This window comes from Panicum virgatum, chromosome 7K, assembly GCF_016808335.1.
Source record: "Panicum virgatum strain AP13 chromosome 7K, P.virgatum_v5, whole genome shotgun sequence".
In the NCBI taxonomy this organism is placed as follows: Eukaryota; Viridiplantae; Streptophyta; class Magnoliopsida; order Poales; family Poaceae; genus Panicum; species Panicum virgatum.
The window spans coordinates 45,989,307-46,015,889 of record NC_053142.1 but is presented as its reverse complement, the minus strand read 5'-3'; the positions used below and the strand labels follow the sequence as shown (position 1 = coordinate 46,015,889).

At 45.3% G+C, this 26,583-nt stretch overlaps 6 protein-coding genes across 8 annotated transcripts; 3 read left to right on the top strand and 3 right to left on the bottom strand.

Annotated features, from left to right (window-relative positions):
• Nucleotides 1-3,183: 3,183 nt before the first annotated feature.
• LOC120641668 (pectin acetylesterase 7-like) lies at nt 3,184-6,606 on the bottom strand. The gene is made up of 12 exons (XM_039917865.1): nt 6,193-6,606; nt 6,024-6,106; nt 5,793-5,919; nt 5,432-5,511; nt 5,264-5,353; nt 4,851-4,975; nt 4,604-4,664; nt 4,342-4,395; nt 4,186-4,263; nt 3,976-4,081; nt 3,718-3,863; nt 3,184-3,551 (listed from the first exon to the last, which is right to left on the bottom strand). The coding sequence occupies exons 1-12, from the start codon at nt 6,323-6,325 to the stop codon at nt 3,444-3,446; spliced, it is 1,191 nt and encodes a 396-aa protein (XP_039773799.1). The 5' UTR covers nt 6,326-6,606; the 3' UTR covers nt 3,184-3,443.
• Nucleotides 6,607-8,932: 2,326 nt separating this feature from the next.
• On the top strand, nt 8,933-13,111 carry LOC120641667 (maltose excess protein 1-like, chloroplastic). Its single transcript, XM_039917864.1, has 9 exons — nt 8,933-9,338; nt 9,429-9,584; nt 9,671-9,961; nt 10,096-10,185; nt 11,004-11,105; nt 11,197-11,315; nt 12,013-12,075; nt 12,170-12,231; nt 12,458-13,111. The coding sequence occupies exons 1-9, from the start codon at nt 9,081-9,083 to the stop codon at nt 12,538-12,540; spliced, it is 1,224 nt and encodes a 407-aa protein (XP_039773798.1). The 5' UTR covers nt 8,933-9,080; the 3' UTR covers nt 12,541-13,111.
• A 728-nt stretch (nt 13,112-13,839) lies between these two features.
• On the top strand, nt 13,840-19,557 carry LOC120640313. The gene is made up of 8 exons (XM_039916157.1): nt 13,840-16,032; nt 16,155-16,159; nt 16,573-17,219; nt 17,378-17,626; nt 18,137-18,271; nt 18,473-18,655; nt 18,780-18,941; nt 19,028-19,557. Exons 1-8 carry the CDS (start codon nt 15,446-15,448, stop codon nt 19,430-19,432), a joined length of 2,373 nt encoding a protein of 790 aa, XP_039772091.1. The 5' UTR covers nt 13,840-15,445; the 3' UTR covers nt 19,433-19,557.
• Nucleotides 19,558-19,725: 168 nt separating this feature from the next.
• On the bottom strand, nt 19,726-22,415 carry LOC120641670 (thylakoid lumenal 29 kDa protein, chloroplastic-like). Its single transcript, XM_039917866.1, has 11 exons — nt 22,172-22,415; nt 21,970-22,086; nt 21,697-21,781; nt 21,561-21,595; nt 21,404-21,469; nt 21,255-21,294; nt 20,985-21,110; nt 20,761-20,867; nt 20,477-20,614; nt 20,244-20,378; nt 19,726-20,142 (listed from the first exon to the last, which is right to left on the bottom strand). The coding sequence occupies exons 1-11, from the start codon at nt 22,277-22,279 to the stop codon at nt 20,032-20,034; spliced, it is 1,068 nt and encodes a 355-aa protein (XP_039773800.1). The 5' UTR covers nt 22,280-22,415; the 3' UTR covers nt 19,726-20,031.
• A 238-nt stretch (nt 22,416-22,653) lies between these two features.
• On the bottom strand, nt 22,654-24,795 carry LOC120641671 (multiple organellar RNA editing factor 2, chloroplastic-like). Its single transcript, XM_039917867.1, has 4 exons — nt 24,355-24,795; nt 24,151-24,248; nt 23,770-23,835; nt 22,654-23,132 (listed from the first exon to the last, which is right to left on the bottom strand). The coding sequence occupies exons 1-4, from the start codon at nt 24,684-24,686 to the stop codon at nt 22,981-22,983; spliced, it is 648 nt and encodes a 215-aa protein (XP_039773801.1). The 5' UTR covers nt 24,687-24,795; the 3' UTR covers nt 22,654-22,980.
• Nucleotides 24,796-24,913: 118 nt separating this feature from the next.
• On the top strand, nt 24,914-26,583 carry LOC120641672 (V-type proton ATPase subunit G1-like). Of its 3 annotated transcripts, none has more exons than XM_039917868.1 (4): nt 24,914-25,069; nt 25,491-25,588; nt 26,053-26,153; nt 26,228-26,583. In XM_039917868.1, the coding sequence occupies exons 2-4, from the start codon at nt 25,501-25,503 to the stop codon at nt 26,369-26,371; spliced, it is 333 nt and encodes a 110-aa protein (XP_039773802.1). In that variant the 5' UTR covers nt 24,914-25,069; nt 25,491-25,500; the 3' UTR covers nt 26,372-26,583. The 3 variants fall into 3 exon arrangements, with proteins under 3 accessions (XP_039773802.1, XP_039773803.1, XP_039773805.1); XM_039917869.1 differs by having other exon boundaries at nt 24,929-25,069; nt 25,494-25,588; XM_039917871.1 differs by lacking the exon at nt 24,914-25,069 and adding an exon at nt 25,079-25,106.

The following is a 26,583-nucleotide window of genomic DNA, read 5'->3' as shown; positions in this document are numbered from 1 at the left end:
ACAATTAAATATTGTGTAATCTTTAATTTTTTGATGAAGTTTTTATGAAACACAGACCAATAGCTCATCCCCAATATATTAGCCATGACTTTAGAAGAATCAGATGCTACCCTCGATCAACTCCTATATTTTTCATACCCATCCGCAGCCATATAGCTTGATTGTGACTCACAACCGCACCTTGCCCATTTTATATTGTCAAAGCGACTATTGTTCTTTCTTCTCATGTTACCGGACCTGCTAATTCTTCCCTTCTCTAGCACCAGCACCCTCCTCCCTTCTTTCGTTAAGCATGCACAAACTGCAAAAAAGTAAGTGTGCTGACACCTCTATATCTATTTCATGCAATTATTCATCTTCATGAACTCCCTTCGTTTGTTAAAGATGCCGACAGATTCAACATCAACCTTACTGGCTTCCTCTATGCTGTGGTCAACTCCTCTCCTAACAAAGCAATCACTGCTTCTTTCAGACTGGACCAAGAACTGATCTATCTCACATTATGCACTATAACACGAAGGTTTTGGTCACCACCGAGGGCAGGCAGGATGTGGCCAATGTTCTTGTCCTCACCTCCTCAGTTCACCAACAAAGATGTCGTCAATCATCGCCCAAGCGAGCTAGCAGTTAGTTACATTTTTTACCGCAATGGTTGAGGCATTGGTGTAACGGTCTCGGCCATTGCAGATGTTCTTTTTGGCTAGTCTATACTGTTAGTTTTTTTAAAAAAATCCAATAGTATAAATCTTTCTCTTTTTTAGATTAATTATTGTGATAATTTTTAGACGCTAACTATCCTCTCCAGCTCTACCACCAGCTCACTGCTCGCACTCCTCCACGTGAATGTCAGTTTCTTTTGTAGAATAATTAATGTAATACTTTTGCTCTCAGTTAACGTGGTGGTTTCTTTTAACACTTCTAGCATGGAAGCTGACTGTCCTCTGCGGCTCTACCACCGGCTCACTGCTCGCACTCGTTCATGTCAATGATATGTTATAGGCAGCAGCAATGCCAGAATGCATCTAGCTAAATGGCCGTTTGCATGAAGATGAGTGAGCACAAAATGTTCTTTTGGTTTTATATCAACATGTCGTTCCATGATTTGTTTTGGATGGGCTTATTCTTCCTTTTATTTATTTACTCAGTTACGGATCTTACAGATGGCAAATCATGATAAAGTCCTAGTACTGTTAGACCTTTCTTAAAACAATGGAGTCAAAAAATTTATTCATTGTGGATTTTTTTTGTGATATGGATTTATTTATATGATATGCACTCTCTAGAATAATATAGACCATTAGATCTCGGTAAATTCAACTGTCTGTGCAAGACAAAGTTAATTGTACCAATTGTTTTAGCGTTCTATTTATATATTGAGCCTGAGAATATATGTGACAGAGCCGGTGCTGGACCCGAGCAAAAGCTTTGATGTACGTGAGAGTATCCATGATAGAAACGGATATGTGTGATGTATTTTCTTTTTTTTAATTCTATCTATAAATGAAGCATGATAGAGGTCTAGTACCGTGAACATGATAGAGTCCTGTACCGTGAACTTGAGTAACGAAACTTGGCTTGATGTGACCTTTTTTTATTTTCTTTATCCTTGCCGGAAACGGAGCATGCTACTACCTTTCCGAGTATACAGTTTTTTATGCCGCTGAAACAATGGAGTTCGTCTCCAATAACAATAACAATAGAAAATATAAATATTTTATCCAATGTGGATTTTTATGTGATATGAATTTATTTTATATGATATGAATTCTTAGAATAATATAGACCGTTAGATCTTTATAAAATCCAACGGTGCGAATTTTTCTCTTTTTTAAATTAACGTGAGAATGAGAATTTCTAGACCCTCTCGACGAACGTAGTGGCTTCTTTTAACACTATTGTATTAAAATAATAGATGAACTAATCTGAGTTTCAAAGTAGGGCAATGAAATAAAAATGAACTAGCTAGCTGACCTACCACTACCTAATGGTTCTCGAGGGCATGTTTAGTTCTAAAATTTTTTCCAACAGTACCCATCACATCGAATATTCGAACATATACATGAAGCATTAAATACAGTTGAAAAAAATAACTCATTACACAGTTTAACTGTAAATGATAAAATTAATCTTTTAAGCCTAATTAGTGTATAATTGAACATTAATTTTCAAATAACAACAAAAAGTGCTACAGTACCAAAAACCCAAAAAATTCGCGAACTAAACAAGGCCTCACTACTAGGGTTGAAAATGGTCGGGATAAATCATGTTCTGTTCCGTCCCAATTTCTACATTTTACGGCTCGTTTTTCATATTTTTGGACAAATTCGGAATCAATACAAAATACGGGATGTCAAATTCGAAAATGGGACGGAAACAGTTTGGCATGTGTCCCGATCGTTTCCGTATTTCCCGTATTTGATCGGGATGTCTCGTTTTCACTAATTCGGGATATACCATTTTTTCCAGCTCAAGCCCAACTAGTTTCCAACCCAACCCCTTAGGCCTTGATGTCCCCGCCTCCCTCCCTCGCCCGCCGCCTCTCCCTCCACTTGCCATCGCCAGCCGCCTCTCTGGCTCTGTCCCCCGAGGCCTCGACTCCGGTGTCCGGTCGTCCTCGGTACGGTCGTCGCCAGCCCCTCCTCGCCGTCCTCGGTCGTCGCCAACCCCTCCTCTGGTTGTGAGTTGTGGTGTGTAACCATGTACCGTCATTTGTCTATATATTTTTATGTACTCATGTCGAGTTTGTTAGATGACTGGGCACGATCGTACGGGTCGGTGTTTTCATTTAACATTTCCGTAGATCATTCGCTTTCGACACTTATCCGTTCGAATTGGTTCGTTTTCGATATACCATGAGTTCTTTCGTGTTCGACTTGTTCGTTTTCGATATCGCTTTCGTATCAAAATGTAAAAGTGAAAACGGTAACGGGGTTATCCCGACCGATTCCGACCGTTTTCAACCCACTACAATTGCATCCCACCCGTTGTGCTACCAAGGAGTGAAGCCGCAGAGTCAACATTTTGCACATCAATATACACCAAATGTTGTACTAGTATGTTACATTGCTCTTTCCCTCTCTTTATTTACCCTTAGATTAGAAGAGGAGACAAATAGGTCATCGATGAACTCTTTCGTCTGTGTTTACATTCATCGTCCACAAAATCACATAAAGCCATACTGGGTAAGAAATCGGCTTTATTTACCCTTAGATTAGAAGAGGAGACAAATAGGTCATCGATGAACTCTTTCGTCTGTGTTTACATTCATCGTCCACAAAATCACATAAAGCCATACTGGGTAAGAAATCGGCTATAGAGAATCACCTATTGGACCTATTACTATGGGCGTGATGTGATCCCTTATTGTTTCACTTGCATGACACAGCAGTATTAACTTAGCTATTTTAGTAATGTATTATCCATCGTCCTCCTTATAAAAAAAATCAATCATCCTCACGGTTCTTGCAAGTTGGATTGCAGGGGTACGGGCAATCGATCTTCTGAGAGACCTCCCTATCGTTGTACCAGTCTCCCACTGCTTTGCCAATTTGCTGCAGTGAGACAGAAACACATCACAAGTAAGCTACATCTGAGCTGGTTTCATTTTTTCTGAATTTGTCGACTAGTACTACACATTAACATATGTCTGAAATCTGAGAGAAAAAAACAAGAGAAACTGTTCAGTATCACGCTTAACTGACACAGGATTAGACTTACCGTCTTATTAACCAAGGGAGATCCATCGGCCAACCATGTATCTTGGGCCCCAGATTGGCAGTGAGCATTGCATGAGTCGATGAACATGCCTAGAGATGGAGACTGCCCTGGTTTAGGAAGTGCTGCCAGAAAGTCTGTCCTGAAATCTGTTCCAAAAGAATCAAGCGAATCAGATATACATAAAGTTACTAAATTGAATGCAGGTTCGTGACGACTAATCCAAGAAGCTGCGTGCAAACTGAAAACAAAAATACTAACTTTGCAAGGTTGTGAGTTGACTGGGGGAGCAGCTCTTGATATCAAGTTTGCATTGGGCCCAGGTCTTCTTCGGATCAGCTGGACTAGGTGCTAGGACGTTCTTGATCTGTAGGCAATGCAGGCCCAAACTGGTTAGTTTTGTTCATTAAGTTGTTGGTTGACACAGTTTATCTTAAACAGTATGCAATGTACTAGAAGATTTGAAAATACCTGCCATGAATCGTAGGCTGCATTAAGTATGAACAGTGGTGTGCGCAATGTTGGGACTACATACTGCGGGAACATACACTGCATTTGTTTTCAAAGTTAGTTTTGAATGCTGCAGAGGAATGTTTCGTCCAGATGAGGTAAAGGAACAAAACGGACCAGTTCAGCTGGTTGCTTTGAGGTACATGAAGCTGGTAAATTTTTGGCTGATCCCTGAAAGATATTGACAGATTATTAGACTTCAAATTTGTATGAAAGAAATTTTTACTTGATCACTCTGCATAACTGATTGACAAAGATTTCTTTCACTTTCTACTAATTCTTTTTGGAAAATACTTAATTATGAGCATTGGTAGTTGCAAGCTTAACGTTAGATTTTTTTTTGGATTAGAAAAAAATCTATGATCAGAAAGAGACGTACATGAAGAGTCACAACATTCTTATATATTGATCTGGCATAATTGTTGCCGGAGATATCCTTCCTGCAATTACAGAAAATGTTCTCATTGTACTGAAAAAGTTGATCTGTTAAGATATTGATACGTTAGACTGATTCTGTAGGTGCAAATCATAATAAGTTATTAAACAACCAAGAGAAAATATAACATGTTACATAGCACGATCTGTACTGAAAGTTCGCCAATTGACACCAAGAGCGCAGAACTTACCCGTCAAGAAAATATCCAGCATCAGAAAAGCACTTGACCTTTGTCGTCGCTGGAAACAGATCATGGAATCTGTCACAGTGTAGTATTGCTGCTAGCCCTCCGGCTGAACATCCAGAAAGAAGGACCTGTAATATGTATGATGCAATGGTTCATTTTTCTAGGATCAGTAAGAGCTGTTCAGGAAGTAAGGAAACATTTAACAGGATGGAAATCATGTGTGTTGGTTCAATTTATGTTCCTAATAGTTGGAACGAACTTTTAAATCATTCAACAACAAAACATCATGATGCCAATTTTAGGTACTCCCATAACTAGAAAATTTAGTCTTGGGTGAATTAAATATTGGGCATCCAGAACCATATTTTTTTTCTTTTTAAATGCAAGTGAATGCTAGTAGCCAGCACTGAACATACATTTTGTGCCTTGTTCATCCCTCTCACAGTAAGTAGATCATCCATGATGGTGCGCCAAACTCTGAAACCTCTGTAATAGATGTTTTTCCCCTAAATTGAAAACACGTTATTAATATCATTTTCTTTTCCTGCAGAGCTGATCGTACAATCCACAGGTCCAAGACATACAGATTCCACGGCCTCAACGTCACCAGTAAATGATGAACCATCACAGTATCTGACCTTCACTCTATTCCAATTGTAGAAATCTGCACGAATCACAAGATATCGCTCAATCATATAGGTACTACAGCATATCACAGCAACATTAGCTACAAGAGTTCCAGTTCTTTTTAAAAAAAAACTAAACCTGCACTGATACCTGTCTTCAGTTTCAAAGGGCCATCAGAGCTAGCATTATTAATAGCACACTTTCAGTAAGTAAAAAATGTTCAAATCCCTACATTTATCCCTTTTTTTCAAATGTAAATGTCACTGCATTCTTTTCTTGATGAGGAAAGGTGCAAGTGGCAAACGGCGAATTGCATACCAGGGTTGGATTTCTGGCTGCCGCCCAATATCCCTGAAAACGAGAGCGGCCTCATGAACTTCGAGGAGCCCCTGAAGTTGCCCTTCCGGACCGCACACTCGTCAGTATTCCTGCACCACCCTCCTCCCTTCAAAGAGAGAAACAAAATTGGGTCGATTCATTGCTCCCGAAAACGTCGGATCCGGCAGAAATACGCAAACTCGAAGAGCATTAGCTTGATCGCATTCGTACCTCCATGTGAACCACCCAGTTGTTGGCGCCAGAGCCAGAGCCGGCCGAGAAGTGGTAGACCGGGGGGCTCCCATCCAAGCACACTGCGCCATGACAAATCACAAGGTCAGCCAATGGACAACCGGGAACAGAAGCTGCAATGCAGAGAGTGGCAAGAGGGAGCACGCACCTGCTCCTTTGGCCACCGCGTTCTTCAGGAACACCATCTCCACTTCCGCCGGACCGGCCTCGGCTGACGCCGCCAGCAGGAGGAAGCCCAGCACCGCCGCCGCACGGCTCAGCCGTGCCCGGGACGCCGCCATTCCGCGAGACGGGAACAGGATCCTCTCCTTCTTCCTGCCCTGGGCGCGCGCGAAGGGAAGAGAGAAACGGGGCAGGGATGGATCGGAAGGGGTGGCGACAGAAAAGCAAGCAAGCACCGGCTGGCTGCGCGCGGCCTCAGGGAGGGTCGCTGGCTGGCGCTCGTCGTTTTCACCGCGTCCGGGGGCGGCATAAATAGCAGCGGCATCCCGTGTGAGCGTGAGTGAGGATGGGGGAGGGAGGGAAGGGACCGAGGGAGAGGAGGGGAGGGGAGGGGAGGCCGGGAGGGTGCCGACAATGCCGGTGGCCTGGCGCCAAGCAAGGCATATGCGGCTGGTGGATGGCTCTCAAAGCCGCGCTGCAGCCTGCAGCAGCAGCAATCTGCGAGATTTGCAGGGACGCGTCGTCGTCATCCTCCCGCTTTAATGGCCCCAGCTACCGATCTACTGTACCAACCTGTGCAGGCTTGCATGGTGCGCAGATTCCTTGGGCGCCAGGTCCAGATCACGGCAGCACAATGCACTCGAGCGACGCACGGCTGCAGGACTATGCACTCGAGCACCGCGGAGCTGCAGAGGGAGGAGGTTGCCGTGACCCGTGGAAACTTTGGCTTCGTTGCATCTGCTGTCAGTGATCGAGCGCGCCACTGCAGTGTAGCCTGTAGGTGCAGCACCTCCGCTTTCGGTGCCGCCCTGCATCGGATGCGAATGCGACTGTGCGAGCACTGCTTGCGCTTGGTATCTGAAGAGCGGATGCACGATGGAGTGGAGTCAGTGTAGAGACAGAGAGGAGAGAGGAGTTGTGTTGCACACGTGAAGTCCCCCAGCCGCTCGATCGTGTCGTGTCGTCTGTCGAGGTACGCAGTAGCATCCAAACGTAATTCACCCCGTTCGGCAGGCTGGAGCTGGAGGCTGCAGCTGGAGTTGTGTGAGAAGGAAACACTGTAGGGCTGGAGCAGCCTCCACCAGCCGAACGGGGTGATTGTCTTCTTCGGCGACCAACATGCGCGTCTCACTGTTAGTCGTGCAATTCTGCCGTTCGCAATGGAGCATAACTCTAACATTACTCATAACAAAACGAGGTATGTACCTAGAACTGTAGAATCCATGACTTGGCATGCCTTGTTGCTTTTGGGTGCTCCTCTACATCAATCGCGATGTCAATATTTGCAAAACGCTCTTCTAGATCGTCCAACCACGTAGACGGGACAACGTGAGGCCCTACGGCATCCCCACTGATAGGAAGACCCAACAGGTGGAAGGTGTGTGTCTCAGACCTCCATCTATCAACCAGAGCCGTCAGTAGGGACCTGTCCAGCTTTGCCAAACCACTCTCAGCAAGACGATCTATAGTAAGAAGACCAACCTCACTCTACCTGAAAAGTAGAACGATCAAAGATAAGTACATTATGTAGGAAACGTATATGAAACAAACGTATTCTCAGAAACATAATCCGACGACATATCATCTGGGCACCCAACGTGGGTCAACAGGAATCAACTCCGCTGGTGGACGTGGACGCAGCACGTTAAGTTTCACGCGCTGAACCACTGCAAGGAAGGACCGGTGCGACGAGTCTATGACTCGGTCAAGTAGAGCTGGCGTATCTTCGGCCATACCTAACACAAAAATATAAGTTTTCTGCATTTTATACAATTTATCTGAAATTTTCATAAACTTTTCTAGCATTTTCTAGTATTTCCTACAATTTTTGTACAATAAATTTTTCTAACATTTTCTACAATTTTTCTGCATTTTCTACAATTTAACTAAATTTTCATATACTTTTCTAGCATTTTCTACAATTTCTGAGCATTTTTTAAAAAATTTCTCACATTAAACAACTAATCAATACCTAAATGGTTTTTCTAAAAACTAATCCTAATTCTACATAAATCATTAATGCTGCATACACTAATTATAGAATTAAACATACAAAAAATTTAGAATAAGAAAGTTGAGAAGTATTTATTACATGCGGTTCGGATCCAAAATCCGGTAGGGCTTCGCCACTGCAACTCCCTCCTTCACCCCTCCTCTCTCCCTCCCCCTCTCTGGATGTCGTGGGAAGCAAATGAGGGGGAGGGGGGAGCTCAGCCTTTAATATAGAGGGGGGCCTGCCGCCCCCTTGTCGGGCGGCTGTCTGGCCTACCGCCCTGCCATCGGGCGGCGGGTACCGGCCCCCCGGCTGTTGGGCGGCGGCCTCCCCCATGGCGGGAGCAGGGTAGCAGGCACACAACTGTCGCCCTGCTGCCGGGTGGTAGGGGTACATTCCGCCCCGTTGCCGGGCGGTAGGGGTACACAACTGTAAATTATGAAACCGAAAATATATTTATGTAAAAAATGATTTTGAAAAATATAAAAATAAAAAAAACGCTACCCTACGCCAACACAACATACGATGGGGCCCAGGGCACGATACAGATGGGCCAAAAAGCTGATGCCAACCAGAACCCAGCAAAGCAGAACGGGCGGGCGCAGGAACGACAAACCCGGCTCGGCCCGCGACCGGTTCCACGAAGCGAGGCACGGAAGGCGTGGGGGAGCACTTGAAAAGGACAACGGGGAGGCGTTAACGGCACGGTGACCCCCTCCCCCCCGAGCGGGGGGGCGTGTCCCCACCGCAGGTGGCGCGCCCCCCGCGCCCCTCCCGTCCTCACATCCACCGCTACTTCACTGCGCTCGCTCGTGAAGCGTCTCGCCGCCCACCGATCCACCAGACCACCACCCACCATTCCCCCCCTCCGACACCCGGCCATGTCGCCTTCGCCGTTGCCCAGCCTCCGCCTCCCGCTCCGCCCGGCCGCGCCTCTCCCCCGCACTCGCGCACCCACCTCGGCGGCGGCGGCGGCGGGCTCCTCCCTCGCGCCCTCGCCGTCGCCGCGCGCCGCGCTGCTCCTTAAACCCCTCGCCGCGGCGCCGTACCGCCACCAGCCCGCGCTCCTCCTCCACCAGCGGCGCCGGGATGGGCCGCCAGCGATTGCCGCGACCGCCACCTCCAAGCCGGCCCTCAAGGTACGCTCCCCTCGTCTCTCCCCCGGCATTGGCGGCGAGGAATGTCGCGTGATTGATCGACCGATTGCCTCGGAATGGGTTGCCGCGCAGGACCCGAAGAAGTACCAGGAGTGGGACTCCGTCACTGCCAAGTTCGCCGGCGCGGCCAACGTCCCCTTCCTCCTGCTCCAGCTCCCGCAGATCGTCCTCAACGCCCGCAACCTCCTCGCCGGCAACAAGACCGCCCTCTTCGCCGTCCCGTGGCTCGTACGCCTCCCGATCCGCGGCCTCGGATTTCGCCTCCTCTATTTCTGTGGCGCTCGTTTTGATCGATTTCATATTGCGCGCTTCAGGGGATGCTCACTGGTCTGCTCGGGAATCTGTCCCTGCTCTCCTATTTCGCCAAGAAGAAGGAGACGGAGGCTGCCATCGTGCAGACTCTGGGCGTTATCTCCACCTACGCGGTCCTCGTGCAGCTTGCCATGGCGGAGTCCATGCCGGTGCCGCAGTTCGTCGCCACTTCAGTCGTCGTGGCTGCAGGGCTCATCCTTAACTTCCTCAATTACTTAGGGTGGCTGCCTGGAACCCTCTGGTTGCTGTGGGAGGATTTCATCACAGTCGGTGGCCTTGCCGTGCTCCCTCAGGTGACAATGACTGTCTTGCTGTGCCATATTATGGATCCAGCTAATTCTGCATTGCTGTCCAGTGTTGAAACTGACAGAACTGTTGATGTGTATTGTGCTTCTGGCCTTCTCTGATTGGTGAACTGAAATTGCAGGTCATGTGGTCAACATTTGTTCCCTTCATCCCCAATAGCGTACTGCCTGGCATAATCTCTGGTTCGTTGGCTCTTGCAGCTGTTACAATGGTACAGCGCATTCTATTCTCTTGCATTAAGCAGTGTCTCATACCACCTGAATGCCTTAAAACTGGAAAACTAGAAAGAGCAGCTCTAATTTCTATATGAGCAAGAGGCGATTGGAACATCCGTTTTATCATTTCCACCATAGAACGGCACCCAGTTACAGTTAGTTGACCATGCTTGTTTAGGAGAGGCTTTGTTCTAAGCAGTTTTAAAAAAAATGAAGTTCACTTCCATAATAGGATGCTATTCTTATTTGATGTTTTGGTAGTTTTAGTCCCTGTTCAGTTAGATTTAATTATTTTTTGAGGAACAATGGCAGGCACCCTGCCTTTTCATTATAGAGAAGAGAGTTTATGTACAAGTAGCTCTGGCCATTAGTCAGAGCTTTGCAACAAGAACTGAAAAAGGAATTGAAAAAGACTGAAGAAGCTGAAATGAAAACAGCATAATAGATGGACTGTACTGCACCTCATATTTCCCGGTTGTTCAGCTGGATTTAGTTTTATGTAGTATCATTCTTTATTTGGTATTTCAAATTGTTTGGTTGATTTTTCCACATCATAAGCGGCTCTTGTTGCTTCAGAAGGAAACTTGTACAGTAAGGCATGCACTGCTAAAAAATAGTGTGGATTAAAACACAAGATGTGTCTCCTCTACTTTATCTTTTCCATCTATGCCCTTATATTTCTATTTTGTGATGTTTTAACGAACTGAAAATTCTAGGGCTAAAAGTAGGTTGCATTCACAATGCATGGTGCCCTGTGTTAATGTCCTTCCTAGTTTATGTTAGCTCTTGATTGCTTTTCCCTTTTTGGTTTCAGGCAAGGATGGGCAAGCTTTCTGATGCAGGGATTAAGTTTGTTGGGTCATTGTCTGGTTGGACAGCCACACTTCTATTCATGTGGATGCCAGTGGCACAGATGGTATCCAAACTTTCATACTTGTAGCACTGGGAAACTTATGATCACAAAATGCTGATACACTAACATTCAACTTGTTTGGTTGGTTCTGCAGTGGACAAATTACCTCAACCCAAGTAACATCAAAGGGTTGTCAGCTTTCAGTATGCTGCTTGCAATGCTTGGAAATGGACTTATGATTCCTCGTGCTGTATTCATCCGTGATTTGATGTGGTATTGTATTTTTATTCCATCTCACCTTATTCCTTTTTTTGATTTAAGACCAACTGTCTTGAGAAATTAGAAATGAAGGTGCTTTTTGTATGAAAGATTAACGCATACAACATTTTCTTTCCTGATCTGCGAACATAAATATCAATAACTTCTGAAGTTTTAGGAGTTAGTATACCATGAAAAGACTCACATCCTATCATTAACCAGATGTTTTTTTGAAAGAACAGGAGGGGATAGTTCCCCTACCATTAACCATAGATGTTAAATGGCAAACCTGCTTAATGGTGATCTCAGTGGATCAATGACTAGTAACTATCTTTTGTTGCTACTTAGGAAGCCATAGAGTTCTGAAGTTATGCTATATGAGTATCTAACTCCTATATGAAATGCTTTCTGTAGATGAGCTGAGGTCATAGGACAAGATCACTGCACTTACTATTTCTGTACATAAAGCTTTTTACGGAAAACCTCCTTCTATATCATGTTCATTATATTAATCATTAAAGGGCATGACAAACAGAATAAGATGCCCAATTATTTCTGATCGAATATCTTATTTTTCGTGGAAGTTGGAATTTGTTTTTATCACATGAGAAAAGTTTTGATATTTTCTGACATAGTCAAACCAACGTCATTTTTTCTACTGTATTGTAATTCCTGTATCAGCCCATAATCGTAATTATTTTCATTAATCTAGGTTCACAGGTTCTATTTGGGCATCTGTCCTACAGGGTTGGGGTAACTTGGCATGCATGTACTTGTATGTATCTCTCAGCTGTGACAGCCCTTGCTTCCATGTATTATCTTGTACAGCTCATGAAAGATGGTTAACCCTTTGAATTGTCTGATTCCAGCTTTGGTAGCATCAGCAGAGAATTTTTCTTTGCAACAACATCTGGGCTCTTTCTATGGCTAGGTGATCTCTCCTTCCAATATCTACTTTGTTTCTTTCCCAATATTAATTTCTTTATCAGAAGCATTTCCAGACTTTTGGTAATTTTTATGAGGAATACATACATTTCAAAGTTTCAGAATTTCTGTGAAGAGAGCAACATTATAGATTAATATAGAACTGAATTGTTTGTTGCGCTGTCCGGATTGTCTTTCTGACCATACACATCACTTTTTTGTTGCTTCGCCAGGATTCACTTTCTGGAGAGATACCATTGCCTATGGCAACAGCTCGCCCTTGACTTCTTTGAAGGAGCTGGTTTTCGGGAAGTGATAAGTCGTCAGCAACTTCATTTATCTTGCACTTGAAGCAGCTAACTGTTCCCGGGATGGAAGCTCTCTTGCAATAATTCATGGGGCGACATTCAAGAACGGTGGTTCAGTTACCCTCCTTTGGTCTAAAGAACGGTGGTTCAGTCTTGGCATTTTGAGGTGAAACCGTGAAGAATACTTGTCAGCTGAGGCTATAAACATTTTTGAAAAGCATTACAATGGCCGCTGTGAAGTACTGAAATGGAGCCCCAACTTCTCCAGAGTCCAGACCGCAGAAGGCGCCATGTGCCTCTGCAGAAGCTACCGAGTGACCAGCTTGTACATCCGGCAGGGTGGGTACAGTCGCAAGCTAGCACTAGTAGATGTAAGAAAAAGATTATAATGTCCATCCCTTCTTGTCTTCGAAAAGATTTGAGTTCCTTTTCTTCGAATGAATAAGACTTCAGCCCTTGCTGTTGCAACAGCTACTGCTGTTCTGGACCATCATATTGTGCACAGCTGTTTCTTCATAGTTGTATTAGCACTGAACCATTGTTTTGATATATGATTTTAGAAAAGGATATATTATATTATATGCTCTGGGTCAAACAAGTGGGTGGGCGGCACCGGGCCCGGTCCGGTCCGGTCCGGTCCAATCCAGCTTGAAGCCCACTGGTAACGTTAATTTCCATTTTTATGTCTAAAAAAGAATAGAAAAAAAGAAACGGAAACGAGGGTCAGGGAGACAGCTAGTGTGAACGCGGCAGGGCCCCCGCTCTGAGACCGAGCAGTGTGAATGGGCAGAAAAGTAATGGCAGGCAGAGAGAGAGAGAGAGAGAGAGAGAGAGAGAGAGGCAGGCAGCGGCGAGAAGCAAGAAGAAAAGCGAGGCGAGCAAGCAAATCGAGGCAAGAAAGCGGGGGAAGGGCAGAGCCTGCGGCCAGCAATCCCACGCCGCCGTCGCGCCGCGCCGCGGGTCACCGCCTGTCGTTAGGGATTGCTGCCGTCGGGCGCGTCGCGCCTCGGAGGCGGCGGCGGCGGAATGATGGAGGCCGGCGGAGGGGGAGCGGGAGGGAGGGATGAAAGAGTGCCGCAGTGGGGCGCGCAGGAGACGCGAGAGCTCATCGCGGCGCGCGGGGAGGTGGAGCGGGAGGCCGACGCCGCGCGCCGCAGCGCCAAGACCATGTGGGAGGCCGTCGCCGCGCGGCTCAGGGAGCGCGGGTACCGACGCACCGCCGACCAGTGCAAGTGCAAGTGGAAGAACCTCGTTAACCGCTACAAGGTAACACGATCGACACTCCTTCATTAGGCTTCTTCAGCGAACATTCTAGTATAGTCCAAGGCGCGGCTAGATTGACCGTTCTGTGCTGGACCAGTGTCAACGAGTCTCTATGTACTGTTCCTTTGTTGATTGATGTGCATTGATATCATCAGGCTCACCACCCCCAAATCGGCCCTCCATCCCATCAATTGAGGACACTGAGAAATCTTTCATGTTGAACAAAATGAAGTTTATCCGTTTTCTTTCTGTGACTGCCCAATTTCATGCCTTTGTTCCATAAAAGAAGAGATGCTTACATCCCAACATTTTGTTGTCTTCTATTGTTACTGATTCACAATTGTTCATATATTCATAATTCTAAGTTGTGTAGTATTTGCTCTAGGTTTCGTTTTAGATGTCATATATTATTGGACCTACAACGACTGCCATATTATACCGTACATTGCTACACATGATTTGGAAAGTAATGCCTTCAATTTGTGCATTCTGAAGTAGTTGGAGGTCTATAGTAATATACTCAGAACTACATGTAAAGAAACCCTCTGATACTGCTCTTTCTTTCTCCAAATCTTCTTCACAGAAATTAAATAAAAGTGAGACTTGCCTTGGTAACTATATTTTTGTCTAATTTTAGCTAGCAAAAATGTGTATTACACTCGTTTTTTAAAAAGTGCATTACACTTCATTTTCTTCTGAGATAAAAGGATGCCACAACTACTTTTTGGAATCTAGAATAAATAAATAGGGGTATCTACAATGGATTGTTACTGGTGATAGAAAGAGGAATAAATCTGCCGTTATCTTTGTTGACAATGATGCATGAAAAGTCATGGTGGAATGTGAAGGGTTTTAGGAAAATTGAGTGGCAAATCATCCAAAATTGGAGTCCCAATCCAAGTTTCAGACTTTCAGTTCTTGTTTTTTAGGGCATGGAATCATTGTGAGCACTTAGAAGATTTATTAAAAAAAATGTATGCTACCAGTACCATTTTCTTTACCTTCACATTGGGTACTTTGTCCAAGAAGTTGTACTTTTGACTGGCTCAGGATGTGACATTTGCTCTGCTTGACTATTTAAATTAGAGTGAATTTTAGGTGCTAAAGGAAGGGGCTAAAATTAGGAATAGTATCAGTTGGGTATGTGAGAACATGAATGCATTAATTCTGTATTTTGAGGTTGAGAAGCGCAAAAGCTGTATTGTTTGTGATGCTCCTGCTGGCTGCAACAGTCATATGTTTTATTGATCTGCTGGAGTTCTGGGTGCAATAGTTATGAATGATTTTGTATTTCCTGATCAAGTCGTCATACAAAGAGAATGTCAGGAAGCAGACCAATTATATTTTTTCCACCAGGGGTTGAAAAATTGGAAGTTTCATGTTAGGTTGAGATTGACTCTATTGTTGGGTTTGTTGGGTGGTGGGCCCACTTTCAAACTTTCTGTTAGAAGCTTTTCTCTATGCTTAAGAAAATACACTTCCAACTTATAATGCAGTGGCTCATTGTTTATTGTCTGGACTGTCTATCTTTGTTGTGTGGCTGGTCCACCTGGTTTGTGCACCTTTGCTATAAGTTTACTTTCATACTTCAACAAGGTTAGTTAGTACCTTCATTTTTTAGTTTATGCAGCACAAGCTCATAACTTTCGCATGATTCAACAGGGGAAAGAAACTTCTGATCCTGAAAATGGCAGACAGTGTCCCTTCTTCGAGGAGCTGCACGCCGTCTTCACAGAACGTGCTAGAAATATGCAGCGCCAACTCCTTGAGTCTGAATCTGGAGCTTCTGTTAAAAGGAAACTGAAGCGACCTATTGGTGACCGGTCATCTGGGGAGTCTGACGGCGAGGATGATGGTGGTGAAGAAACCGAAGATGAGAAACCCATGCACATCAGAAAGAGGAAAGCTGATGACAAGAAGCAGCAATCCCAACGAATGCCAGAGAAGTCAAGAACAGGTGTTTCAAGCATCCATGAACTGCTGCAGGATTTCCTGGCACAGCAACAGCGTATTGACATCCATTGGCAGGAGATGATGGAAAGGCGTGCCCAGGAACGGGTTGTTTTTGAACAAGAATGGAGGCAGACGATGCAGAAGCTGGAGCAGGAGAGGTTGATGCTGGAACACTCGTGGATGCAACGTGAGGAACAAAGAAGAATGAGAGAAGAAGCACGAGCTGAGAAAAGGGACGCTCTCCTGACCACACTGTTGAACAAACTCCTCCAAGAAGACTTGTAGCAGGGAACTAGGGAAGCTGGTTTTCAACAGGAGGGGGGCATTGTTCTCTCATCATGTCTCTTCGATTCTTTGTAGTTACTGCACATATTGACATGTTCAAAAGAAAATTTGTTCTTTGTAGCATTTGTATTAGGTTCCTAGGGTTCTTTCCCAGTTGATTAGTGCAGTAATGTTATTTATGTATAATTGTTGATGTAAGTACATTACCTTATTGACATGTTGTCAGGTAGGTCTACAGATCAATGCTAATGTGCTCGAGCGATCATTGGCTCCCAGTCAGCAATGGACAAAATTCATGTAATCTGTTTCTTCAAAATAATTTCATGTAATACTACCTCCGTTTTTAAATATATGTCGCTTAGGACAACCTATTTAGTTCAAAAATGAATTAATTTGCTTGTCCTAAACGTCATATATTTAAGAACGGAGGGAGACGTCATATATTTAAGAACGGAGGGAGTATGTGGTCTTGGGGTGCAAAGAGGTGATCTTTAGGTGTACCTCTAACTCTTTTTGATTCAAAATTTTGTACGACTTAGTGATACCAATTTGCACCCTTAATGTGGTCTTTAAAAGGAAAGAAAAATGGTCATGTGATCTGTATAGTCGAATGTGTCTGGATATCAATCCTGTGTTTCAGCTTAAGTGCTTTCAACCAGCAGCCGGGCTTGCGCGAGAACTGGATAAGGGAGGGCCAGAGGCAGAGGGAACCGGGGCAGCGGCGATGGAGGTGCGGCCGCTCCCTCTTCTCCTCGCCCAACACCACCACCCTCGCCTCCCCGGGCTCCTCCCCGATCACCCTACCTACTGCCTACCCAGCCCCCGCCTCCGAGTCCGCGTCCGCGATCGCAGGCTGAAGCGGCTCGCCGCGGTGCCTTCCTGGCGTCCACACGGCAGCCAGGCCGACGCGCCCGGCCGCACTGGCTGGGAGTGGGCGCCGAACGCCGCGGTGGCGCTGGTGCTCCAGCTGGCCATGTGCTCGCTCCTGTTTCTCTTCCCTTCTCGCGCCCGAGCTCTCGCGCTCCCGCCCCCTGCTAGCGCCTCCGCGGCCGTTGAGGCCGCGCAGGAGGAGGAGGACCAGGAGTGGGAGGCCGCGCTGCAGAAGTGGAAGACCAAGACGTACGCGCTCTCGGTGCCCCTCAGGATCGTCGCGCTCCGCGGCTCCTTCCCTCCCTTGTGGATTAAGGTCCGGTGTTCCTCATCCACACACACACACACACACACACACACACACACAAAGCATCCCCGTTGTCATATTAGAAAAATACATAAGTTTATGGGAGCAAGGAAGCATGGTATGGTGTATGGTATCAGATTTTCTTATGTGTTCTTTGGTGCTTGTAGGATTTCGTTGAATCTCAGGGCAAGAGGCTCAAATTCAGCCCCGAGCTCCGTGCTAATCTTGATGGGATCTTTTCTGATATGTCCCAATGTATGGACAAGGGTCAGGTTCAGCCGAAGTCCGCAATGGCAGCTGATATTGTGTCGATCGGGGACTCTTGGCTCGGCTATGCCATACGTATGGGATTGTTAGAACCTGTCAAGAATGCTGAAGAACAGGATTGGTTTCGTAGCCTGAGTGACAGATGGAAGGTGAGAAGTGAAACCTTTAGTTTCTCTTGTTGCTGACTGACTATTGACGGACGCATGCTCATAATGTTGCATTGCCTTAGAAAATAATTTGATTGTTGAATTAGATTAGGTTATATTTGAAACATTATACCATGTCAAACTAAAGATCTGTGTAAGTTTTTACTCTCTACTAGATGCTTTTCTGTTCTTCTTAATGGTCCAAATTTTGTTTATGTCATTTTAGAATTGTTTGTGTGAGTTATGATCTTGACCATTCCCCCACATTTAGCCTTCTGTTCGTAAATGCAATCAATAGCAAAGTTATCTATTGAGTTATTAGTATGCAAACATGGAGAAATTAGCTAGGCGTAGGACTACATGATAGAATTTCCACTTTTGGACTTTTGGTTTTCGGCATGGTTAGTAGTCACCAGTTAGGCAGTAGACGGCATCCAGTTTCTTAAGATATTTTGTAACTTGGATGTGAAGATGCCCCGCTATGTAGTTTGCATTTTCATTATAGTCTATCAGGTTCATTTGTGCAGGAACCAGAATGGAGAGGCAGTTCCTAATGGCTCAGTATGGGGAGTTCCATACAGATGGGGTACCATGGTCATCGCGTACAAGAAAAACAAGTTCAAAAGGCATAATTTGAAACCAATACAGGTGAACATTTTTTCTTGAGTAAATGTGCAATGTTACCCTAATGTTACAAGTATGTGTAAATTGAATTATGTTGGGAACATAAGACTCCCCTTTTCTTATGTGAAATAAAAATGTTTTTCTTGTGCTGTGGCGTCCTGTGTTAATACATATCACTGATGAACCTAGTAGATGTTGAACATATAGATTTGTTATTATTTGTAGGATTGGGAGGATTTGTGGAGACCTGAACTTGCTGGGAAGATTTCAATGGTTGATTCTCCGAGAGAGGTTATTGGTGCAGTTCTGAAGCACCTGGGGTCATCATATAACACAGTTGACATGGAAACAGATGTCAATGGTGGTAGAGAAGCAGTCTTGGAAAGCTTTACACAACTACAAAAGCAGGTATGCCCCAGATGTCACTCGTTTTGGCTGTTTCTTGTGTATATATGGTAGATCAGTAGGTGACCATCCAAAATTCCGAATTATTATTTGTTGCGCTTGATTTGATTTTGGTTGCCTATGGCAGGTCCAACTATTCGACAGCATGAACTATCTGAAATCATTTAGTGTTGGAGATGTATGGGTTGCAGTGGGCTGGAGCAGTGATGTGATTCCTGCTGCAAAGCGAATGTCTAATGTTGCGGTGGTTGTTCCCAAGTCAGGCAGCAGCCTATGGGCTGATCTATGGGTATGATATGGTTGCCTCATGAACAATGCCTTGTGAATTTGTGATACCAAACTGTCTCACTGGTTTTGTTGTTTTGTGCATTGTAGGTGATACCATGTGCAACAAGATTACAGACCGACCAAATCGGCGGCAGAACCAGAGGCCCATCCCCACTCATCCACCAATGGTTCGACTTCTGCCTACAGAGCGCTAGGAGCCTGCCCTTCCGGCGAGATGTCATCCCAGGTGCGTCACCACTGCACCTGGAGAACCCTGTGCCGGAGGTCCCTCAAGATAAGAACAAGAGGAAGCCAAAGCTGGACACGAACCTCGTCAGGGGAGTGCCTCCACCTGAGATCCTCGAGAAATGCGAGTTCTTAGAACCCCTGTCCGGTAAGGCGCTGGAGGATTACCAGTGGCTGGTGTCAAGGATGCAGAGACCACGGCCTGGTCTGTTCGATACCGTGTTGCAAAAGATATCAAGTGTATTTGACTTGAAATCGAGATTTTAGGGCGCGTCTACTTAACATGACCCCTTTTTTCCCGTGTTGTAGCGTTTCTCGTTGTCTAATTCTGTGTTGGGTCATTGACGCTGCAGTCGTCGAGAGGCAGGCGTAAACGTTCAGTGCTTCAGACATACCTTGCGCTTTATTTCTACTCCCTCTGTTCCAAAATGTAGGCCATTTTAGTTTTTTTAGATTCATAGTGTTTGCTATGCACCTAGATATAACATATGTCTAGGTACATAGCAAAATATATGAATCTAGAAAAGTCAAAATGACCTACATTTTGGAGGGAGTATTTATTATTCAGTAGCCACATACATGTAGATTGCACAAAGAGAATTTACAGAACACCTCGTTTGTCCCAATCATGTCTGGCACTTTCAAGTTCACGGAAAACGAAACCAGACAATGAAATCTAACTATCTAGACGTACCATCCTAATTGCCATGGAAAACAAAAGTCTGATATTGAAGTCTGACAGCCGATGAGCAGCCGTTACATGAACGTCACCACCGAATCAAATCACTCTTGAGCAGCCGGAGCCCACCAGTTCATGAGCTTCTGGTTCCTGAACATGGCCGATGCAGATGCCCGGCAAGCATCTCTCACAGTTTCAATTTACCCAGGTCAATCTTTGGCTTGGGGTAAGTGTAGGCTTCGTAATTTATCTTCTGGCCAAGGGAGCTCAGCTTTGTGAGTGTGGTTATCAGGTCAACCTGTCGTGAAGAACACAGAGGCACAAGTTAGCATCAATCAGAAGTGATTTCAATTCTAAGACACTGGCACTTGGTGCGAAAACGCGACACCAATATCTCACTTCATAGTCTGTCCGGGAGACTGTCTCACGACTCCGTTGGTACTTCTCGACCCATGGACGGCAATCTGGATCAGCAATCAGTCGTTCCTCCGTAGCAGCCTGGTCAGGTCCAAGGAAGGCTGACATCACAGCAAGCTGCAAAAGGTGACTTATCTGTTAAACATGACACTGGAGGGAAGTTTTTGCAATCTTTCAAGGAAAAATGTGATCTCTGTGAAGGAGGTAGTGGTGACCTGGCGAGGACCCAACCCAACAGCAACAAACCTATCCTTCATCTCCTGAACAGAAGCTTTGCTCCAATTAGGTACCCTTCCCTCTGGGTCAGCTTCTTGTGTATCTGTTCTCCCGAATGTTTTGTCGAACAGACCCCACTGCAGTGGTAAATAGTCACAACACATAATCAGAAATAAGTAGAAATTAATGCATTAAAGTAGGAGCAGTTGTACAGAGGATAGACTGAACATATGCAGTATCATGTGGCATGACTGCATGAGGAGCAATGTGGTGAAGCGAATACCTGCCCGTTTGAACCATATGCAGAGTATAGGGTTCTTCCCTTCTCTTCATTTCCACCACATTTGGCAATTGCCGCATCAAGAAATGATCTCTTCAGCGCTGATTGTGCTGTTTCAAGTAAAAGCACAATTCTTAGTTTAACACTAGCAGAACTACAGCAGAGCTCGCCTGTAAAGGTCAACAAGTTCAGTAATGCTAGTAGAGTTACACTGGAAATTTTCAGACCTGCAAACTGGATCAGATCTGCAAATGAAATTGGACCTCCCTTGGATTTGGAATCTATCTCCTTTTTGGCTTCAGTCAGCAGATCCAACGCAGCAGAGAGCCCACTGTTTTCAGGTCTGCTTATTTCTGGGCTTTATTTGAAAAATTAAGTATCAAATGATGGAGCAACAAGGTCGAGAAACTCGTTAGTTGTTAGATTATCTTCAGCTTAGCATTTCCCCCCTCAAAATAAAGACGACCAGAAGAAGAGGGAAAAGGAAGAAATGCTACCTAGCCTGATAGATCCATTTGCACCTCCAGTTTTTGTGGCCTGCAGAGAATTAAACAGCCAGGTGGCACAGGTTATTTCCAACTTTTCCAAGTGTGCCACGTACAGAGGGGCCAAATGCTAATGACAGAAAGACATTCAGAGACCAGACCTTATCATATGTGATGGCATCATTCAGGGCCAAGGTCAACAAAGATGGAACGAGCTCTGGCTTAGCCTTCGAACATTTTCAGTTTCACTATTTCAGCCAACAAGAGTGATTGATATGTGAATCCGAAATACCAGTATAACGAGCTAAGGAGTCTCACCTTTATAGCTGTATAGAGGGTATCCTTGATGCTTGCTGAAAAAAGACTCAGATACTTCAATCTTTTTCCGGTTTTTAAAGAAGCATAGCATAGCGTATCATTTAAAGGAAAAAATAAACAATGTTAGGTGACCTACATTGGAACTCAGAGCGTTGCCTACGCTCGATGAGATCAGCTGCAGTAGCCACTCCTGTGAATTTGGTGGAGCCCTCAATAAATTCCTAATCCAAGGCATAAAAACCAAGTTCAGTATACTACCTAACAAAACTAACTGCAATCACGATCGAAAAGTATGCTGCGGCATCAACTTGAGCTTTCCCATTATTGTGCTACATTTGATCACTTCTGTTGCGCTAACGCAGAGCTGCATTGATCGCTGACAAACCAAGCAGGTGGCGCGAGCACGTACCAGACCAATGGCCGTCCCGACGCAGCCGCCGATGAAGTCCCTTCTCCGGAATCGCAGACCCTCTTCATGATCAGCGGCCTCAATGCCCTCAACATTGCCCTTGCAGTAGACTTGAATCTACGTACAAAGAGGGAAACAAACTAAGAATCACGCGAACACTCTGCTTGTATCAGCGAAGATTTCGCCAAGTTCAGGAGCGCACGTGCAGGTGCCTCCGCGCCGGAGACGAAACGGACGGCGAGGCAGCGACGCCGCGGGCGCCGAGCAGCGCGGGAGCCTGCGCGGTCGAGAGGAAGGCCGCCCCCGCCATTTTTTCAGCTGCTCGCCCCTTCGCCCGCGGCTGATGCGGTGATGCTCTGGCTTGTTCAGCGCTCTGCCGGGCAGCTGGCTGGTGTGGCGGTGGGTGGGTGCCGCGGTGGCGCGCGAGGATAAGGCCGCGAAATCGTAGGTTACCTCTTTACCTGTCTGCACCATTTGCATATCGCCGGCTGCATCCTCCACGTCCCGATTGCTTCCACGCTGGATCTGCCTAGCTTTCGATGGTTACATGAGGATGCATCTGACTGTCAGCAGCAATGTGGAATCGTCATGGCTCCTGCAGAACAGAAATAAACGGGTGGAGCAGTTTGTGAAACCTGATAATGTCACGGCATGTGTTTGTTTGGGCTCAGTGTCGAAAGCATGTCATCTGATGATCTGAATATCTGATCATTACCAAAATAATTGCCATACAGACTCGGGGTACAAGTGCACAAAAGGGAGGGTCACTAGGAGGCAGATAGACGGAGGTTTAGGTTAAAAACATTCACGAGTTCATAACAACTTCGTGTAGACAACAGATACAGGTCCAAATGCATAAGCATGCGAGGTTACAGGCCCAGCCAATACAATGGAGCAATTGTAAATTGTCATGTGGGTTGTGGCCTTGTGGGAGTAACTCCGGTTCCTTCAGCATTGCATTTAGACACTTTGTGGAAATGACGGCATCTTCTATCTCCAAAGATGGCAACATCATCGCTGGTAAGACTGGTTCTCCCTGCGCTTCACATAGCGAGTCCGGTCACTGTACCTGGGCCTATCTTGGGCTCTCTGAGGTACTGGCTCCACCCTTCTCTGCCTTTCTGGTGATCGCTGAACAATTTCCCCATTCACAAATAACTCCGCTGCAAAGAGAGACAGCTTCATGAAAACCTGAGATATTCTTGGATTAAGAAAGAAAGTATTATGAACAATAGGAAATTTCAACAACAGACAACAGTCTGAATCCGAAGGGGGTTCAAATGCAAATTTCAGCAGTCAACACACTTTTGAATTTGAGAGGAGACAAGACATTGCACAGAAAAGCAATCAACTGTAGTCCACAAATAAAACAAGTTAAATATTAGGCTTCCAACACAAGTGAGGGAAAAAAATGAAAGACCAATTGGCTCTCTGTATCAGTTAAATTTCATGCCATAACTCATGCAGCAAGCTAAACAACCTATAAGGAAATTTCAGAAAAGCTAAACGTTATTCGCAATAGTTTAAATTTCTTTCAAACAACATTCTATTGTTAGAACGAGCAATGCAGCTCAACATAATTTCTAGACTTAAACTAGAAGGAACCCAGAAAGCACAACTTTGACAAACTAACTGGGAATGAACTATTGTGGAAAAACAATAAGTAAATGTAAACCATAGATCACAAAGTGAGGTTTTCTTCCATGACAGTGACGATTCAAAGATCTATTAACAGCTAGTATGAAATGAACCGCACCCAACTTAACAAAAACATACAGGACACTCGAACAATAAACTTACCACCATAATCCTTGTTCTCGGCATCAACATAAGAGTCAGGAAGCACAAAAAGAACACCTGGAAGACCTGTTTTATGGAAAACACAAGCCACAGTTAGTGGACACTAAACTAGTCATGCATGTAGGATACTGAAATTTCAGCAGATTTATATCTCAAATGCTTTTATAGAACCACACCTACGCATAGTATGTGATGTGGTACTACAGAAAACAGATGTAATTACAACTTGGCCTTCTTCGCGAACAGAAATCTTAATCTTCCATGTTATTACGCTAAGCAACTACCAATCTGTGTAGCTCAAAGTTTTCCAAAAAAAAAAAACTGTGTAGCACAAAGATGCTATCACAACGCACGGCTTGAGCAAGGAAACAAACAAGGTACCTTCAAGCTTGTTGGATGTTTCCTCATCAATCTCGCATCCGAATCCGAAATAGCGCTCGCAGGACACGTTGTATATCCTCTTCTTCGCCTCCTCCTCGCTGCAGCACCAAACAGCAAATTATCCAAAATTAATTCTCGTCCCACGAAGCAACCAAATTCCAAGCCTATGTAGATATTTGATAGAATCATAGGACTGACAATTACCTCCCCACGACCTGGGCCAAGGTCTGGATGTAGCAATCGATCATCTGCTGCTTGGTGGCGCCCTCCCCGCCGGGCTTGTCCATGACGATGAGCCAGTGCTCGTAGTCGCACCCGGGGAACAGCGGCGCCATCTCCGTGGGCGCGCGGTCACCTCCCTGCCCCGACCGCAGCGGCGAGTAGGAGGAGTCCGGCCGCCGCGCCATGCAGCGGACGGACCCGACGCCGCCGCGCTGCCACGGGGCGCGGACGGAGGAGAAGGACAGGAGGCGCCAAGACGGGAGGAGCGGCCGCGCAGGGCGGGCGGCGACGACGGCGCGCGCTGCGGTGGCCATGGCCGGCGAGGGAAGAGGCGGTTGCTTGGTTGACCGCGAAGGGGAGGGGCGGAGGGAAGCGGAGGTGAAGGTGAAATGGCGAGGCGAGGGGCTTTGGAATTGGATGGGGTTTTGATGAGGGAAGGGGACGAGGAGATATTTGCCGTCTCCCATGGGCTGGAGGCCCAAATAAACAGCCCAAACAAAACTCCAGGCCCGTTGATGTTTTCCCAACCTTTTTTTTTATTTTTTTACTGTTGCAATCAAAAATTAATAACTTGATTCAATGATTCGGATTTACCCAGATCTTAAAAAGAGTTCGGAGGACATCTGCATCGTTCCTCCTCACCCAGCCTTGCAGATTGCAGGATCTCCAGCACCTCCACGCCTCGATCCAGATCCAGGTATCGTTCCGCAGCAGCTTCACCTCTTCCCTCTCCCGTACGCGTACTCTTCGTTCTCATCACTCTCTGAACTGGCGCGGGTTGGAGATCCATCCTCGATTGGTTACGATGGCGTAGCTAGCTTGGGGGATCGCTCGGTTTGATCTGCAGGGTGTTTCCCTTTGCTCTGAGCCCTGAAGTCGAAACATGATTCGTCAGGGACTGCTAGTACCGGTTTATTTTCCGTTTGCTTTTTTTTTTGTGGGTTCAAGTTGAATTAAGTTCCCCATTTGAGATAATGTAAGGACAAAATTGGCAGGAGTAGCTTCTCCCCTTCGGCTCAACGTGGAGTTGTACCATAGTGGGTGTTTTTAACTGGCGATCTCATGACCGTTTCACCTGCAACGTTTTGTTGATTCTGAATTTTGTCCTCTTCATGCAGCAGCTGAAAGATGGATGCGAACAGACGCCAGAGTGGAATTCAGCAGTTGTTGGCTGCAGAGCAAGAGGCTCAGCAAATTGTAAATGCAGCTAGGGCAGGTAATACGTACGACCAAGTACTATCTTATTTTTGGCACAGATTATTTCAGATCAAGCACAATATCCGAGTGCATTCCTCCTTGTACTTTGATCCATCGATTAATCTTTTTGCACATATTTCTTATTGTGACTTGTGGGTAGAGACATGTTCATTTCCGAGCGTGAGAAAAGTATCTAGTTTGTTTTGCCATTGTATACTGCATATATTTTGCTTTAGTCTAGCGGCTCTTTTACTTGTCAGGCCATACCATAGCACTCCAAACTCATGTTGACTAGCTGTACAAATTTGCATAGTCCAAGTCGGAGAACAAAAGATACAAAATATTACTTTTCTTTGACTGATTAAACAACTCTGTTGAGCTTCTATGGATAACATCCGCAATTATGATTTTTATAAAACTAAAAGCAAAACTATCTGATTTTGATGGACCGCATGTAAACATGAATGTTTTTTTTTTCAACAGCCAAATCGGCAAGGCTTAGACAAGCCAAGGAGGAAGCTGAGAGGGAAATAGCTGAATACCGCTCCCAAATGGAGGCTGAATTCCAGAGAAAAGTTGCAGAGGTATGTCGCTTACCCATACTGCTCAATTGTTCACAAGATTGCAGAGCCCGAGTATATGTTTTTGTTATTTTCAGAGTAGTGGTGACTCCGGTGCAAATGTTAAACGTCTTGAGCAAGAGACAGCGGCAAAAATTGAACAACTCAATCAACAGGCTGCAAGTATCTCCCCTGAAGTCATTCAGATGCTGCTGAGGCATGTGACCACTGTGAAGAACTAAACGTTGATGTGCAGCAAATATGACTGCAACCTTGTATTTTCTATCTAATTCTTTATATCAGAGAGGAGTAATAAAGGATTTGTCACTTATAACTGTAATTCTGTGTTCTTGTTCACAGAATAAGCTGCTGCAGTTTAGCAGCAAACCTGTCTATTACTATCAAAACTTGGTGATCATTTGGTAATTATCACTTTCTCTTGTTTCTGTTGTTA